At 30.3% G+C, this 17,503-nt stretch overlaps 1 protein-coding gene across 1 annotated transcript in view; it reads right to left on the bottom strand.

Annotated features, from left to right (window-relative positions):
- Positions 1-17,503, bottom strand: part of LOC127737626 (uncharacterized) — an 87,576-nt gene that overhangs the window by 5,971 nt on the left and 64,102 nt on the right. Inside the window, exons 35-46 of the mRNA XM_052248480.1 lie at positions 16,755-16,880; positions 16,048-16,196; positions 13,857-13,987; positions 13,416-13,551; positions 12,907-12,975; positions 11,697-11,812; positions 10,830-10,911; positions 9,230-9,397; positions 5,710-5,796; positions 5,284-5,378; positions 4,221-4,328; positions 2,449-2,509 (exon numbers count right to left, since the gene is read on the bottom strand). Coding sequence (XP_052104440.1) covers positions 2,449-2,509; positions 4,221-4,328; positions 5,284-5,378; positions 5,710-5,796; positions 9,230-9,397; positions 10,830-10,911; positions 11,697-11,812; positions 12,907-12,975; positions 13,416-13,551; positions 13,857-13,987; positions 16,048-16,196; positions 16,755-16,880 — 1,328 coding nt within the window. The remainder of the gene's footprint in view (positions 1-2,448; positions 2,510-4,220; positions 4,329-5,283; positions 5,379-5,709; positions 5,797-9,229; positions 9,398-10,829; positions 10,912-11,696; positions 11,813-12,906; positions 12,976-13,415; positions 13,552-13,856; positions 13,988-16,047; positions 16,197-16,754; positions 16,881-17,503) is intronic.

Genomic DNA, 17,503 nt, shown 5'->3' with positions numbered 1-17,503 from the left:
ATATGACAACCCCATGGTAAATAACCAAAAGTCAATTGTGATATGACAACCCCATGGAAAATAACCAAAGGTCAAAGATGATATGACAACCCTTTGGTAAATAACGAAAAGTCAAAGATAATATGACAACCCTTTGGTAAATAACGAAAAGTCAATGATAATATGACAACCCCTTGGTAAATAACGAAAAGTCAAAGAGAATATGACAACCCCTTGGTAAAGAACGAAAAGTCAAAGATAATATGACAACCCTTTGGTAAATAACGAAAAGTCAAAGATAATATGAAAACCCCTTGGTAAATAACGAAAAGTCAAAGAGAATATGACAACCCCTTGGTAAATAACGAAAAGTCAAAGAGAATATGACAACCCCTTGGTAAATAAAGAAAAGTCAAAGAGAATATGACAACCCCATGGTAAATAACGAAAAGTCAAAGAGAATATGACAACCCCATGGTAAATAACGAAAAGTCAATGAGAATATGACAACCCGATGGTAAATAAAGAAAAGTCAAAGATAATATGACAACCCCTTGGTAAATAACGAAAAGTCAAAGATAAATATGACAACCCCTTGGTAAATAACGAAAAGTCAAAGATAATATGACAACCCCTTGGTAAATAAAGAGAAGTCAAAGATAATATGACAACCCCATGGTGAATAACGAAAAGTCAATGATAATATGACAACCCCATGGTAAATAACGAAAAGTCAAAGATAATATGACAACCCCTTGGTAAATAACGAAAAGTCAAAGATAATATGACAACCCCATGGTAAATAACGAAAAGTCAAAGATAATATGCAAAGATAATATGACAACCCCATGGTAAATAACCAAAAGTCAATGATAATATGACAACCCCACGGTAAATAACGAAAAGTCAAAGATAATATGACAACCCCTTGGTAAATAACCAAAAGTCAAAGATAATATGACAACCCCTTGGTAAATAACCAAAAGTCAAAGATAATATGACAACCCCTTGGTAAATAACGAAAAGTCAAAGTCAATGACAATATGACAACCCCATGGTAAATAACGAAAAGTCAAAGAGAATATGACAACCCTATGGTAAATAACGAAAAGTCAATGAGAATATGACAACCCGATGGTAAATAAAGAAAAGTCAAAGATAATATGACAACCCCTTGGTAAATAACGAAAAGTCAAAGATAAATATGACAACCCCTTGGTAAATAACGAAAAGTCAAAGATAATATGACAACCCCTTGGTAAATAAAGAAAAGTCAAAGATAATATGACAACCCCATGGTAAATAACCAAAAGTCAATGATAATATGACAACCCCATGGTAAATAACGAAAAGTCAAAGATAATATGACAACCCCTTGGTAAATAACGAAAAGTCAAAGATAATATGACAACCCCTTGGTAAATAACGAAAAGTCAAAGATAATATGACAACCCCATGGTAAATAACCAAAAGTCAAAGATAATATGACAACCCCTTGGTAAATAACGAAAAGTCAAAGAGAATATGACAACCCCTTGGTAAATAACGAAAAGTCAAAGAGAATATGACAACCCCTTGGTAAATAACGAAAAGTCAAAGAGAATATGACAACCCCTTGGTAAATAAAGAAAAGTCAAAGATAATATGACAACCCCATGGTAAATAACGAAAAGTCAATGATAATATGACAACCCCTTGGTAAATAACGAAAAGTCAAAGAGAATATGACAACCCCTTGGTAAATAACGAAAAGTCAATGATAATATGACAACCCCATGGTAAATAAAGAAAAGTCAAAGATAATATAACAACCCCTTGGTAAATAACGAAAGGTCAAAGATAATATGACAACCCCTTGGTAAATAACGAAATGTCAAGGATAATATGACAACCCCATGGCAAATAACGAAAAGTCAAAGATAATATGACAACCCCATGGAAAATAACGAAAAGTCAATGAAAAGACACACAAGTCCACAAACACTACATAAAAACTATGTAAACAGTTTACTATGCTAAGGGCCACACTATCCACAAAAATAATTTATCAGAAATTAAACTTAAACTTATCTGTATTCTCTTGTGTATGATTGTATTGCAAATATCTAATCAATAGTTGAAGAATCAGTGAAAAGACGAACTAACGAGTGCAAACTTATACCTATAAGTGATATATGAGAAGATGGTCATAAATAACCAAATTAATTCAAGTTGACTGTAAAAGGGACGACTAAAATATTTATGAAGTTTTAAAAATTTTTTTACTAACGGAAAATTTGCATGGTTCGAAATTCATACCTTAAATTGATTACTCGTAGTTACTAAATAGTATATACAAACAACTGTTATTATATGAACACTGGATACTTAGTTGATTTGATGCACAATATGAATATTACTAAAATGTACTTCTGTTCAGTGTTTTAGAACACAAATATGCATATCAGGTCACAAGACATAAAGTCTAACCTGTAGATGATGCCCTGGAACTGTTTCATGCAGAGCCAATGCCATAAATCCAAATGTTGCCCTGGAAAAAAATAGCTACACTTAGTATGAATGACAGTATAGTATTAGAATTTGAAAAAAAAAAATATTAAACAAAATCTGTAAAGTTCACATTTTAACAAACCATCCTTAACATTTTGGATATATCGGTGTTCAGGTTCAGTCATTGTGGTGTCACCTCTGGACCGACAACAATAGGTCTCAATTGAAGACAGCTTATACCAGAATTTCAGCAATAGTGTACTTGGTTACAGTATTTTGTATTTGATGGGTTATAGATAGGTATGTATTTCTTGGACTTTTGAATGCCCTCTTTGCATCTTCCTCCTTTCTTGTGAAAAAGAGGCTTTTCTTTTATATGACATTTTCAATGTTTTTTCCTTATCTGACAACAAAAACATTTATTTTTCAGTTTTTCAATTTTTTGTTTTATTTCCTTATCCGAACTTTCAGTTGTTCTTTGTAGTATTTGTCCGCATTCGGTTTCTCTCCAATCTATTTTTGAAAGAATTTTTTTATATATCATGGCTATAGAAAAAAGTAAAATCACAAAAATACCGAACTCCAAGGAAAATTCAATCGGAAAGTCCCTAATCACATGGCAAAATCAAATGACAAAACACATCAAACGAATGGACAACAACTGTCATATTCCTGACTTGGTACAGGCATTTTCAAATGTAGAAAATGGTGGATTGAACCTGGTTTTATAGCGCTAAACCTCTCACTTGTACGACAGTCTCATCAAATCCCGTTATATTTACAACGATGCGTGAACAAAACAGACATTATAAATAAAATAGTCAAAATATGGGCACAGCAGTCACCACTGTGTTACAATATCAAAACAAACAATTATTTACAAAAATGCACAAAAGCATCTATCAAATTAAAAACCACATTCATTGCTTCCCGTGTCTGACGTCAGAAAATGTAAACGTCACATAAGAAGAAATTTTGTCATTCAATGTTTATTCAAAACAATTTTATAATTTCACATGGGGAATGTTGGTTTACAGGGTTAAAAAAATCAAAAGTTATGTTAGAATTAATTTCAGAAATAGACCGAGATTTAAAATTGTCCAGAAGTTCTTTAGAATTTTTAAGAATCCACATATGGTTAATACCACTACGCGAGTAAAATAAATTTGTCGTTTGTCGTTCAAAGTATTTTCAAATTTATAATAGAACAATAACATAATGACATATAATAGAACAATAACATAATGACATATAATAGAACAATTACATAATGTACAGAGTCACGTTATAAGAACCACAGAAACACAAAAAGTCGCATATACAAAACACACCAGCAAAAATGAAAGATACAAACACATTGACGGGATGTATAAGAATATATAATCAAAATGTGTCATAGTTATTCCAACCTTTACATCATTCATTTTTAAGTCATCTCTAGGAAGACGAATTAGCAGCCATTGTTCCTGTACGACTAAAGTGAGTGTGACCATCTAATTATATTTTAAATTCCCGAATATTTTGTGCAGTATAGCATCAAACTTTTTCACCCGTTCGCTCGACATGTGTTGGAAGTGAAGATGCCTAAATTTTTGTCACATGTTGATGGAAGTCACATGACAGATTCAACTAACTACCATATCTCGGAACTGGCATACTAGTTAACTTAAGTTTTGATGTATATGTGTTGTTTCCTTTCTGTGTTATTATAAATCTTTTTTCAGGTTTAGTGCATTTAAATTTAAGCTTACATTTCCGCAGGATGTAGTCCATTTACTTGGAATGTTCCTGGCTTTGTTCCATCTGGAGACCCTGTTGTATACGTGCCCAGGGGTCCGTCATACGGCATAGGTTCAACCCTATAGTACAATAGAATGTTTACATTTATAATTCCTGAAAATTGTGTTAAAATGAATATAATGTATGAAGGCATACCAAGTAAAAACAAAAAAGACAACATCATATAAGTGAATGAAAAGATGTTAGTTACAAATATATAGAAAGGAAAGATGCAAGGACACTACATACATTAGACAAATGCAAGGACACTACATACATTAGAAATACAAGGACACTTCATACATTAGACAAATGCAAGGACACTACATACATTAGACAAATGCAATTATATATCTTAAACAGCTAAAAACTTATATATATTTTACCTATAATTACCATGATTTTTAAACAAAACAAATACTGTACAAAATAAAGATTAAAACCATATTCTGATCGGAAGATCTTTAAAACAGATAAGGTAATATATTGATAAAAAAAAACTCATTAAAGATACCAAGCTTATAATTTTGTATGCCAGTTATGCATTTTGTGTTCAAAAGACTCAGCAACTTTAAAAAAAGAAAAAGGCTAAATTATTGTCTTTTATTGTAAAAATAGTAACTGTCAAAATGTATTTTATTTAAGCAATTAATTGTCTTAAGGGGGAAAGAAAATGTCTCTCAATGTTTAAATAGCAAATGTAATTAAAGCAACAGACAACACATGTTTTTGGAACTTTCGGTTTTTAATGCTCTTAAAAGTTTGTCTTTTATTTGGTCTTCAAATGTAACTGTTTCAATTTGAAAGCTACTGATAAGTCTTATGTAGACAAAACATATGTCTGGCCACTTTGGCGTTTATAACCCACTTCAACATCAACTTTTTTGTTGTAATATCAATCCAACAAACACAGACCTTTAGTATTTCATTGCTTTTGCAGAAAAGGAAAAAATAGTGACTGTTCTAGAAAATATAAAATTTTTGATATTGCAATCTATGTATTAGGCAAATAAATACCTATATATTATCACTTACACTAATGGCAGATTGGGATTGTCTTTGAACAGAGTGTTAAGTTTAGGTTCTATCTGTCTCTGAATAATATCCTCAAATGTTGAAACCACTTCATCCTATGGATATCAAATAGTAAAACATTTTTGTAAGTACATACATTGCTGTACAGTCGTGTACTGTGAAGTACATCAAAAAATATTCGAGCAACATGTTAGACAAATGACCTTTTGTTATCAAGAAAAAGATTTATTTGCTTTACAGTTGACCAAATCTGTTTTCTTATTAGTTCTTTGAGAGGTAATGCAGTATAAGGAATGTAATAGAATTTCAAAAGTTTTATTCATTGACTTAATTTTTTGTCAAAATATAAATTAGAATTTTTTAAAACATAATAACTACCACTACGAGTATGAACAAGTGATACATATAATATCTACATGTACTTACCTCTGTTTTTAAAAAGAATGAAGAATCGTTTTTCAGTTGATTAAAACCGTCTTTTATACTTCCAGTCATTCCCATTTTCCTAAATATCTATCAAATAGAAAGGACATTTAATTCAATCTATCTACCAAATAGAAAGGACATTTAATTCAATATATCTACCAAATAGAAAGGACATTTAGTTTAATCTATCTACCAAATAGAAAGGACATTTAGTTCATTGTATCTACCAAATAGAAAGGACATTTAATTCAATCTATCTACCAAATAGAAGGGACATTAAATTCAATATATCTACCAAATAGAAAGGACATTTAATTCAATCAATCTACCAATTGCAAAAAGAAAGGATATTTAATTCAATATATCTACTAAATAGAAAGGACATTTAATTCAACATATCTACCGAATAGGAAGGACATTTAATTCAATATATCTACCAAATAGAAAGGACATTTAGTTCAATCTATTTACCAAATAGAAAGGACATTTAATTCAATAAATCTACCAAATAGAAAGGACATTTAGTTCAAGCTATCTACCAAATAGAAAGGACATTTAGTTCAATCTATCTACCAAATAGAAAGGACATTTAATTCAATAAATCTACCAAATAGAAAGGACATTTAGTTCAAGCTATCTACCAAATAGAAAGGACATTTAATTCAATCTATCTACCAAAAAGAATAGATATTTGATTCATTGTATCTACCAAATAGAAAGGACACTTAATTCAATCTATCTACAAAATAAAAAGGACATTTAATTCAATTTATCTACCAAATAGAAAGGACATTTAATTCAATATATCTACCAAAAAGAAAGGACATTTAATTAAATCTATCTACCAAATAGAAGGGACATTTAATTCAATCTGTCTACCAAATAGAAAGGACATTTAGTTCAATATATCTACCAAATAGAAAGGACATTTAATTCAATATATCTACCAAATAGAAAGGACATTTAATTCAGTATATCTACCAATTAGAAAGGACATTTAATTCATTGTATCTACCAAATAGAAAGGATATTTAATTCATTGTATCTACCAAATAGAAAGGACATTTAATTAAGTATATCTACCAAATAGAAAGGAAATTTAATTCAATCTATCTACAAAATAGAAAGGACATTTAATTCATTGTATCTACCAAATAGAAAGGACATATAATTCAATCTATCTACAAAAAAGAGAGCAAGCTTAATTCATTATATCTACCAATTAGAAAGGACATTTAATTCATTGTATCTACCAAATAGAAGGGACATTTAATTCAATCTGTCTACCAAATAGAAAGGACATTTAGTTCAATATATCTACCAAATAGAAAGGACATTTAATTCAATATATCTACCAAATAGAAAGGACATTTAATTCAGTATATCTACCAATTAGAAAGGACATTTAATTCATTGTATCTATCAAATAGAAAGGACATTTAATTCAATATATCTACCAAATAGAAAGGACATTTAATTCAATATATCTACCAAATAGAAAGGACATTTAATTCAATCTATCTACCAAATAGAAAGGACATTTAATTCAATCTATCTACCAAATAGAAAGGACATTCAATTCATTGTATCTACCAAATAGAAAGGATATTTAATTCATTGTATCTACCAAATAGGAAGGACATATAATTCAATCTATCTACCAAATAGAAAGGACATATAATTCAATCTATCTACCAAATAGAAAGGACATTTAATTCAATCTATCTACCAAATAGAAAGGATATTTCATTCAACCTATCTACCAAATACAAAGGTCATTTAATTCAGTATATCTACCAAATAGAAGGGACATTTAATTCAGTATATCTACCAAATAAAAGGGACATTTAATTCAACATATCTACCAAATAGAAAGGACATTTATTTCAATATATCTACCGAATAGGAAGGACATTTAATTCAATATATCTACCAAATACAAAGGACAATTAATTCAATCTATCTACCAAATAGAAAGAACATTTAATTCAACCTATCTACCAAATAGAAAGGACATTTAATTCAATATATCTACCAAATAGAAAGGACATTAAATTCAATCTATCTACCAAATAAAAAGAACATTTAATTCAGTACATCTACCAAATAGAAAGGACACTTAATTCAATCTATCTACCAAATAGAAAGGACATTTAATTAAGTATATCTACCAAATAGAAAGGACATTTAATTCAATCTATCTACCAAAAAGAAAAAGAACATTTAATTCAATATATCTACCAAATAGAAGGAACATTTAATTCAGTACATCTACCAAATAGAAAGGAAATTTAAATCAGTATATCAACCAAAAAGAAGAAACATTTAATTCAATCCATCTACCAAATAAAACGGACATTTAATTCAATATATCAACCAAATAGAAAGGACATTTAATTCAATATATCTACCAAATAGGAAAGATATTTAATTTTATCTATCTACCAAATACAAAGGTCATTTAATTTAATATATCTACCAAATAGAAAGGACATTTAATTCAATCTATCTACCAAATACAAAGGTCATTTAATTTAATATATCTACCAAATAGAGAGGACATTTGATTCAATCTATCTACCAAATAGAAAGGACATTTAATTCAATCTATCTACCAAATAGAAAGGATATTTCATTCAATCTATCTACCAAATACAAAGGTCATTTAATTCAGTATATCTACCAAATAGAAGGGACATTTAATTCAATATATCTACCAAATAGAAGGGACATTTAATTCAACATATCTACCAAATAGGCAGGACATTTAATTCAATCTATCTACCAAATACAAAGGACATTTAATTCAATATATCTACCAAAGAGAAAGGACATTTAATCCAATCTATCTACCAAATAGAAGGGACATTTAATTCAATATATCTACCAAATAGAAAGGACAATTAATTCAATATATCTACCAAATAAAAAGGACATTTAATTCAATATATTTACCAAACAGAGAGCAAGCGTCATTCAATGTATCTACATAAAATAGAGCAAGCTTAATTCATTGTAATATTAAACAAAATTATCAAAATTCCTACTTGACAGATTTGGAAATAAAAAAAGATAGTTAGAGGGAATACATAAGACTAATGTCTATAGTTAAAAGAAATGGGCAGTTTTGAAAAAGGAAAACCGATATAATTGCTATTTGTCTGTTTACTAGTTATGGATGGTTGTGAAAGATTTTTTATAACATAAAATCAACATACTTATAATCTATAATAGATATAAGTGCAACTTTCATAAATGCCAGTTCTAGATAATATGCAGCAGACAACAGTATTATATACATATTATCTATAAATAATCAATCACTTTATTTACGAGAATCAGTGAATTGATCACACTCTTGGTTGAATACAATTTAATTAAATATTGATTAATGTTTTTTTCATGTATGTGGAGACAGTCTAAACTGAATCAAATAATTTTTTTATATAAAAAAGTGTCCTTGAGTTAAGTCAATTTTCTTAATATGTATAAGAAATTACAGAATTTTGAGAAAACTCACAGCTTTCATTTGTGTGGAAATGCGAGAAACTTCTTCCAATCCTTTCCTATGAACTTCTTCTGGACTGAGTGGCAATGAGGTATGCCATTTCAAGCAAGCTATATAATAGTCCATACCTTTATCCCATGATCCTACTCCAAAACCTGGCCTTGTATGATTCAGATAAGTCTACAATTACATGAACAATATTCATTGGAGTAACCAGCGGATACATTATTGTACACACAACAAAACTCATTGCACCAACTTTGTTCAGATTGCGAAGTTAAAATCAAAGTAACCTTGGAACTAATCTTTAATAGATTAGGCTTATAAAATATATTTTCTTTCGTATGTGTTTTACAAAGAATATTCATATTCCAGTCAATGTAGGGAATACAAAGCTTTAAAAATTTTGTTCACAATTGTTCAAAATATTTGGCTTTCCAAAGTTTGGTCTCTAACATATCTGATGAAATTTATTTCAAAAAGACGTATGAAGAAAATTAAAATGTTGGGGTAGTCGTCAATGAGACAGTAACTCAGCGACACAAATAACAAAAATACATGTATAGTATGTCAGAAATAAGGATATCAGTATCTTACGTTGATTCAACAAGTTATGTTTTGTAGCAATTATGCACGGAATACTATAATGAATAATTGTAGTTTACTTTTTAACTTGACACGAGTCCCTGTAATTGTGTTTTGTTTTGAAGATTAATAATCTCGTTGGTTGATACACTGCAACTCTTTTTATTCCCTTGTGTAGTAAACTGTGCATAACATACTGTCATTCTTCATTTTGTTCATTCTAAGCCATCTTGGTTTTGAACACTTCAAGTCCATGTATTTTTTTTTCCTGTCATGTGTTTAACTTTCTTTTAACTATTTTAGATGTTTCTTCTTTGCAAATAATATCTAAAGAAACCCTTGCATGTATACATAACTTTGAACACAATTCGTGTCACAGAATGTGCAGAAACGGCTCACCCTTCCAGAGCATGTTAGTTCACCCATATCTCTTGTTGGGTTCATTGTCATTAGTTTTGTTACATAGTATTTTGTGGACTGCTATTGTTAAGTTTTGTTACATAGAATTTTGTGATTGCTATTGTTTGTCAAGGTTTGTTACATAGTATTTTGTGGACTGCTATTGTTTGTCCAGTTTTGTTACATAGTATTTTGTGGACTGCTATTGTTCGTCCAGTTTTGTTACATAGTATTTTGTGACTGCTATTGTTTGTCAAGTTTTGTTACATAGTATTTTGTGGACTGCTATTGTTTGTCAAGTTTTGTTACATAGTATTATGTGGACTGCTATTGTTTGTCAAGTTTTGTTACATAGTATTTTGTGGACTGTTATTGTTTGTCAAGTTTTGTTACATAGTATTTTGTGGACTGTTATTGTTTGTCAAGTTTTTATCTGTGTTGTTCTTCTATCTGCTGTTCATCCAATTTTGTTTTTGTTTTAATTCATCTTAATTTTGTTCAATTAACAATATGTTTTAATTAAATTTGAAAGTTTTATTGTTTCCAAGTAGTCAGACGTATATGAGTATCATCCGGTTGAATCTTCACATATTTGACATCAACATTCCTACTTTAAGTTATAGCTTACCTCATTTATAAAAACCTCCATGTCATGTAAGGACCTCATGTAATGAGTGATTGCTATTTTGGCCTTTTCCCTTATACTTTCCCTACAAATAAAAATAGTTCTTGGAAAACTTCAAAATATCAAATACTTTTCATAGGTACATAGGGTATGCAATGTGTCCTCTTTCATTTAATTCTATCTATCAAAATTGATAATCGGAAGAAAATAGAATGACAATATAACTTTACAATTATTCAAAATCAACATAAGGAAGAAAATAAGATGTCGAAATAAGTCTTACATTTTACATCATAAATTAGTTTCTCACAATAAGGTTAAGTTTATCAAAACTCTGAACAAATCCTGACAGGAAAAAATGTTGATCTTTCAAGTCCATCTATTCATGTATCATTGCATTAAGTATTCAGAAAGATGCTGTTATAAACTGCTGTCTACTAATATATTGTAATTTATTGTAATTTTGTAATTCTTATCAGTCTTCAATTTTGACCAGGAATTCAAGTTTGAGAATTAAAGTCCAGTTGCATATATTATGTATTCATATTCAGAACCAAAAGAGGTTAACAATGATTTCAATAGGTAATGGTCTGCAAAGTTGACCAACATTCCTGATGAAGGTAAATCTAGAAAAGCACCTCTGCCGAATGAAATTTGTTTTTGGTCCTGAATATAGGACATACCAAAGGGAAGATTTCAACAGCTAAACATATATGTTTCTATTTATGTTAATATCAGAATAGATTTGAAAAGATGCAAGTAAATATAAATTATATATGGCTGTCTTCTCGGTAATCTTTATTTCCTGTCTGTTATTATTTCTATCTTAACTAATGAATAATGAAGATAAATTTCAAACTGAAAACTTACTTTTCCTCCTGGTTTATGGTTGAAATCTGATCTAAATCATCTGTGAATGGTTTGTACAACACAAAGCTTTCGCTGTCTTCAGTAATCATCTCTCTTATTGTTTTTGGTACCTTATCCTGGGAGAGTAAAGGATAGATTTTATTTGATAAAGAAAGTTCATTTTTCATTTTCATTTGTTTGACATTATCTGCAAATACTTCTTAATCTTAAAACAATTGTGGACAGCGATGCACATGGGATGTACCCAAAATTTATATTTCATATTTGTTAATAGCAAATTAAAGACCGAGAGTGAAGGAACCAATGTTGGAAAATATTGAAATATTTACCAGAACCAATTATCAAAGAATGTCTTTTTTTAATAGCAGGTTTCCTACTATTTATTATTCATTTTGAATAACTGTCGGTTTGATAACATGAAACTGACAGTTTGAGACTTGACTGTGTAAAAGATAGCATGAAATTGACAGTTTGAGACGTGACTTTGTAAAAGATAGCTCGAAACTGACAGTTTGAGACGTGACTTTGTAAAAGATAGCACAAAACTGACGGTTTGAGACATGACTTTGTAAAAGATAGCACAAAATTTTATGGTTTGAAAAATGACTTTGTAAAAAAGATGGCACAAAATTTATGGTTTGAGATGTGACTTTGTAAAAGATGGCACAAAATTTATGGTTTGAGACGTGACTTTGTAAAAGATAGCACGAAACTGATGGTTTGAGACGTGAATTTTGTAAAAGATAGCACAAAATTTATGGTTTGAGATGTGACTTTGTAAAATATAGCACAAAATTTATGGTTTGAGATGTGACTTTGTAAAAGATGGCACAAAATTTATGGTTTGAGACGTGACTTTGTAAAAGATAGCACGAAACTGATGGTTTGAGATGTGACTTTGTAAAAGATAGCACAAAATTTATGGTTTGAGATGTGACTTTGTAAAAGATGGCACAAAATTTATGGTTTGAGACGTGACTTTGTAAAAGATAGCACGAAACTGATGGTTTGAGACGTGACTTTGTAAAAGATAGCACAAAACTGACGGTTTGAGACGTGACTTTGTAAAAGATAGCACAAAAATTATGGTTTGAGACTTGACTTTGTGAAAGATAGCACAAAACTGACAGTTTGAGACTTGACTTCGTAAACGGTAGCACAAAACTGACGGTTTGAGACATGACTTTGTAAAAGATAGCACGAAACTTACTATTGACACTTTATTGTATGTGTGATTAACTTCAATTGCCTTCGTAAACCTGTCTTTCATTTGGTTAAGCTGAAAAATAAAATATATAGTTTTTGTAAAAGTATTTTTGTATTGGTATCTTTCTTCTCATACACCAATGGCGAATATTACAGGTATAGTAACCAAGTCCAAAGTAAGAATCCTACTATTATTCTGAATTTTTCAAGGTAGATAAATCCCTTGTCGATCATTTTTGCAATTATAATTCAAATATATCGTTCATAGTTTCCGTAGTAATTTTCAAAAATTGCAAATTTCTGAATAAAATTTAATTTACGTTGGTTAAACATGCATCTATGATTTTTTTTTACTAAATAATAAGCCTAGTATCATCTTTTATTTAACTTTATTTTTTATCTTTGAAATATCCTACGATTACTATGTTTATAAAGCCATTTTAGGTGTTAGGTGATGATTACCATCAAGTGTGTGAGTATCATTATTCAACATCATATGTGAAATATATTTACCTGAATTGGCATATTTTGGATTCTAGTTATAAAGTTTTCAAAATCTCCTTTAGTATGCTTCGCCATATTCTTTACAACAGTATCTGGATCAGATTGTGGGCCTTCAAGGAAGTTTATGGGATTTAGTGCATTGTACCTACAATTTTAAAAATATAAAACACTGAAATATATTTTTACAGCCATTCTGACAGATAGACAGATAACATTTAATAATTTCAAAAGTTGTGACGTTACTCCAAAACTGAATTTCTTTTGAATAGAATGGATATAAAACATGTTAAAAAAACAGGACAAAATCTCTTTACAACACTAAAGAAGGAGGTGCACAACTTCAATAGGTGAACACATCGTATATAATAATTTGCAATTTTGTTTTTCTAAAAACTCCAAGAATTATGGCTACATAACTTACCCTATACTAAATCTTTTATGTTAACTTACATTCTCCATTCATATCCATCATGATAGGTCTGAAGGAAATCTTTGAATATATCATAATCTACTTTCAATTTGGGAGTCAATCTATCTCTTTGGATCCTTGATAACTGGTCAAGATAGGAATCAACTCGATTCTATGTAAATATATGAGAACAAATCGTCAAGATTGAATTCATATTGGTTTTTTCATATGTGTAAAAATTGAGTATGGAAACAGGGAATGACGTCAAAGATACAACAACCCGACCAAAGAGCAGAAAACAGCCCAAGGCCACCAAAGGGTCTTCAACATAGCGAGAAAATGCTGGCCCCTAAACAAAAATGTATACCTAAAATTGAGAATGGAAATGGGGAATGTGTCAAAGAGACAACAACCCGACCATAGATCAGACAACAGCCGAAGGCCACCAATGGGTCTTCAATGCAGCGAGAAACTCCCCCTATACCTCTAGACAATGTAGAAAAAAAAAACGTACAACAGTAAACACAGTAAAACTCAGTTCAAGAGAAGTCCGAGTCCGATGTCAGAATAGGAAACAAAAGAAAATAAACAAAATGACAATAATAGTTCAGCGAAAATGGATGTCACACTATATTCTGAAACAGATAAATGAACCAAAATTAAAAAAGCATACAAGACTTACAAAGGCCAGAGGTCCTGACTTGGGACATGTTTGTTTGATTTTATGAAAAAAAGAACATGCATTAATGTGGTTAATCAACTGCATCAGGATTTATCAGCCTATTAAGTTGTTCTTAGTTTTATTTCCAGAAATGAGGTTATATTTAGTATAAGCATGATAAGTAGTCTTACCTTTTAGTGTTTTGTTTTATAAGAATATTTAAAAAGACAAAATAAATAATAATAAAAGAACAGAGTTCCAATGTCCCCCTTGTTGCACATACCTTATCTATCCAAGGGCAATAACTAAAAAAAGCATTTCTTTTTTGTTCTTTAAAACTCACAGTTTACAAATATCTTACAAAATTGAAAGCTTTAGAGGAAATATTATGCAATTTCCAATATAATTAATATTTCCAAGGGGCATAACTCTTTTAGAAATAATTGATTGTCACTGATTTTCGAATATTTCCAAGACATTGCTTATATAAACCTTTGGTATGAATTTGATAAAAAAATCTGGCAAAAATTGTACACATGAGCATGCTTACAATGCAATTTTCCATATAAATAATATTTCATAGGGGCATAACTCTTTTAAAAATAATTGATGGGCACTGATTTTCGAACTTGTCCGACCCATTGCTGCTATAAACCTATGATATAAGTTTAATAAAAATCTGACAAAAATTGTACTTGTGAGAGCACTAACAAGACAGGACAGACAGACGGATACCCAGTATTTCTATGTTCCCCGCAAAGAGTCACGCGTGGGACAATTAGCATAAATGTTCAGATAAATTGCATATATTCTCGATGTTCAGATATTGCATTTCTTAAATTTTTTTTTCTTAAAACAGAAATATAGAGAGCATGGTTCATGTATGCAAAAATATCAGGTCTTTTAAACTACATGCTCTATTTAAACTTTAGCAATAAGTTTTTAAATAATATTATTATTTATTGTATTAAGCCTGTTTGTAAGATGATATTTTATACATTAATGTCATCAATTGTTCAATATTCTAAATAATTTTTTTTTCTCAAAATATTTAAATATATGTATTAAGCACTCTATAGTTGACTAAGACATGTAAGAGTTTATGACATAATTCAACAATTCATAGGTTTACTACATGAGTCTTGTCAATTGATTCGATTTGGTACATTTATATGTTTGAGAGATAATGTGTTGTTTGAGTACGATGTTTTCTTCAATTATGGGCGTGTGATGTGTCATCATATACAGGTGACCACGAACAGCCTGTTTGTCTGTATAATTTAAGATTTTATAAAAAGATATGTTTTTGTAAACATACAAGTGTAGAGACAATAGAAGTTTACCAATGTTTATCCTGGTTCCTGGTACTACGTTCCAGGTATATGTGTAACATACTGAATATTGCGATCGGGAACCAGTCTAACCAATGTTCAAATCTCATAAATTAAGGAGATACAAATCAAAGGAGAGAAAAAAAAATGCTGAGGGAATCACATGATAACAAGTCAAAATAACCATTATGACAACATGTTCAAAATGTTAAACAAATTACATAATGATAATATTGTTACCTTCCATCTGTCAAATAACTCAATAGAGTAGTCATCGAGCCTGTCATCATATCTACGATCATTAATTATTGTAGCAAATTCGGGATTTTCAGCTAGCAACCATTCACTGAAACTGTTTTGCAATTCATTTAACTTGTCTTCTGGTGTTTCTAAAGATAATTATAGAGATCTAGTTATATAGCATGGCATGCATCAATACCAGTATGAGTATACAGTTCTATTCCGAAGAAGAACACACTAAAGGACATCTCAAAATTCTTTTTGTTATGACTTATGATTACAATGTTTTAAAAAACGTATCACAAATGTTTAATTCAGAAAATTCTACACTCATTCTAGGATGCAAAATTTCAGATGGCTTAGAAATTTTAAAAAAACACTACAATATTTACATAAAATATTTTTACCTAGTGTCAATGAAATTATCATGATTTAATGTTATAAAGGGGATGGATTGCAGCATATTTATTATCATGGTTATATAATGAATATAAAATATCTTGACAAAAATAGGAACTAAGCCATTTCACCTTAGGCATCATGCTAACATTGCATGCAAAATTGAGAGTTGTTACCATAGTTCACTACCGATCTTTAACATTGTCATGATTGAGCCGTAATTGAGTTTTAATTAATGTGTAATTATTCTGTCTTTACTAAATATGAATAACATTTGAGAATGCTTGAATTGATGTTCAAGTGCATACCTGTTGCACCAAGAGTGTTTTTTACTTGATCTATCCAAGAATCAATTATTGTCTCAAGGGTTGACAGCGGCATGGCTCCGTTTTGTAGAACAACTAGATGGAATTCGTCAATTTTGAACCGATCACCTGAAATAAAATAACTTTCATACCTAATCAATATCAACTATAAGTTATCAATAAAATTGAGAATGGAAATGGGGAATATGTCAAAGAGACAACAACCCGACCAAAGAGCAGACAACAGCCGAGGCCACCAATGGGTCTTCAATGCAGCGAGAAAATCCCGCACCCGGAGGTGGTCCTCAGCTGGCCCATAAATAAAATTTTGTACTAGTTCAGTGAGAAAATGGACGTCACACTAAGCTCCAAAACATATAAATGAACTAAAATTAAATAACATACAAGACTAACAAAGCCAGAGGCTCCTGACTTGGGACAGGCGCATATATGTGGCGGGGTTAAACATGTTTTGTGAGATCTTAACCCTCCCCCTATACCTCTAGCCAATGTAGAATAAAGAAACACATAGCAATACGCACAGTAAAACTCAGTTTAAAAGAAGTTGGAGTCCGAAGTCAGAAAAGGTAACAAAAGAAACTAAGCAAAATGACAATGATACATAAATGAACAAAGGACTACTAGCAGTTACTAACATGCCAGCTCCAGACCTCAATTAAACTGATTGAAAGATTACGTCTTCATCATATGAATAATGTCCCTGCTGCAATAAAATTGTTTTTGAACAGCCT

Source organism: Mytilus californianus, unplaced genomic scaffold (genome assembly GCF_021869535.1).
Source record: "Mytilus californianus isolate M0D057914Y unplaced genomic scaffold, xbMytCali1.0.p SCAF_4, whole genome shotgun sequence".
Classification (NCBI taxonomy): domain Eukaryota; kingdom Metazoa; phylum Mollusca; class Bivalvia; order Mytilida; family Mytilidae; genus Mytilus; species Mytilus californianus.
Note: the sequence above shows the minus strand (reverse complement) of the source record. Positions and strands in the feature narration are given on the sequence as shown.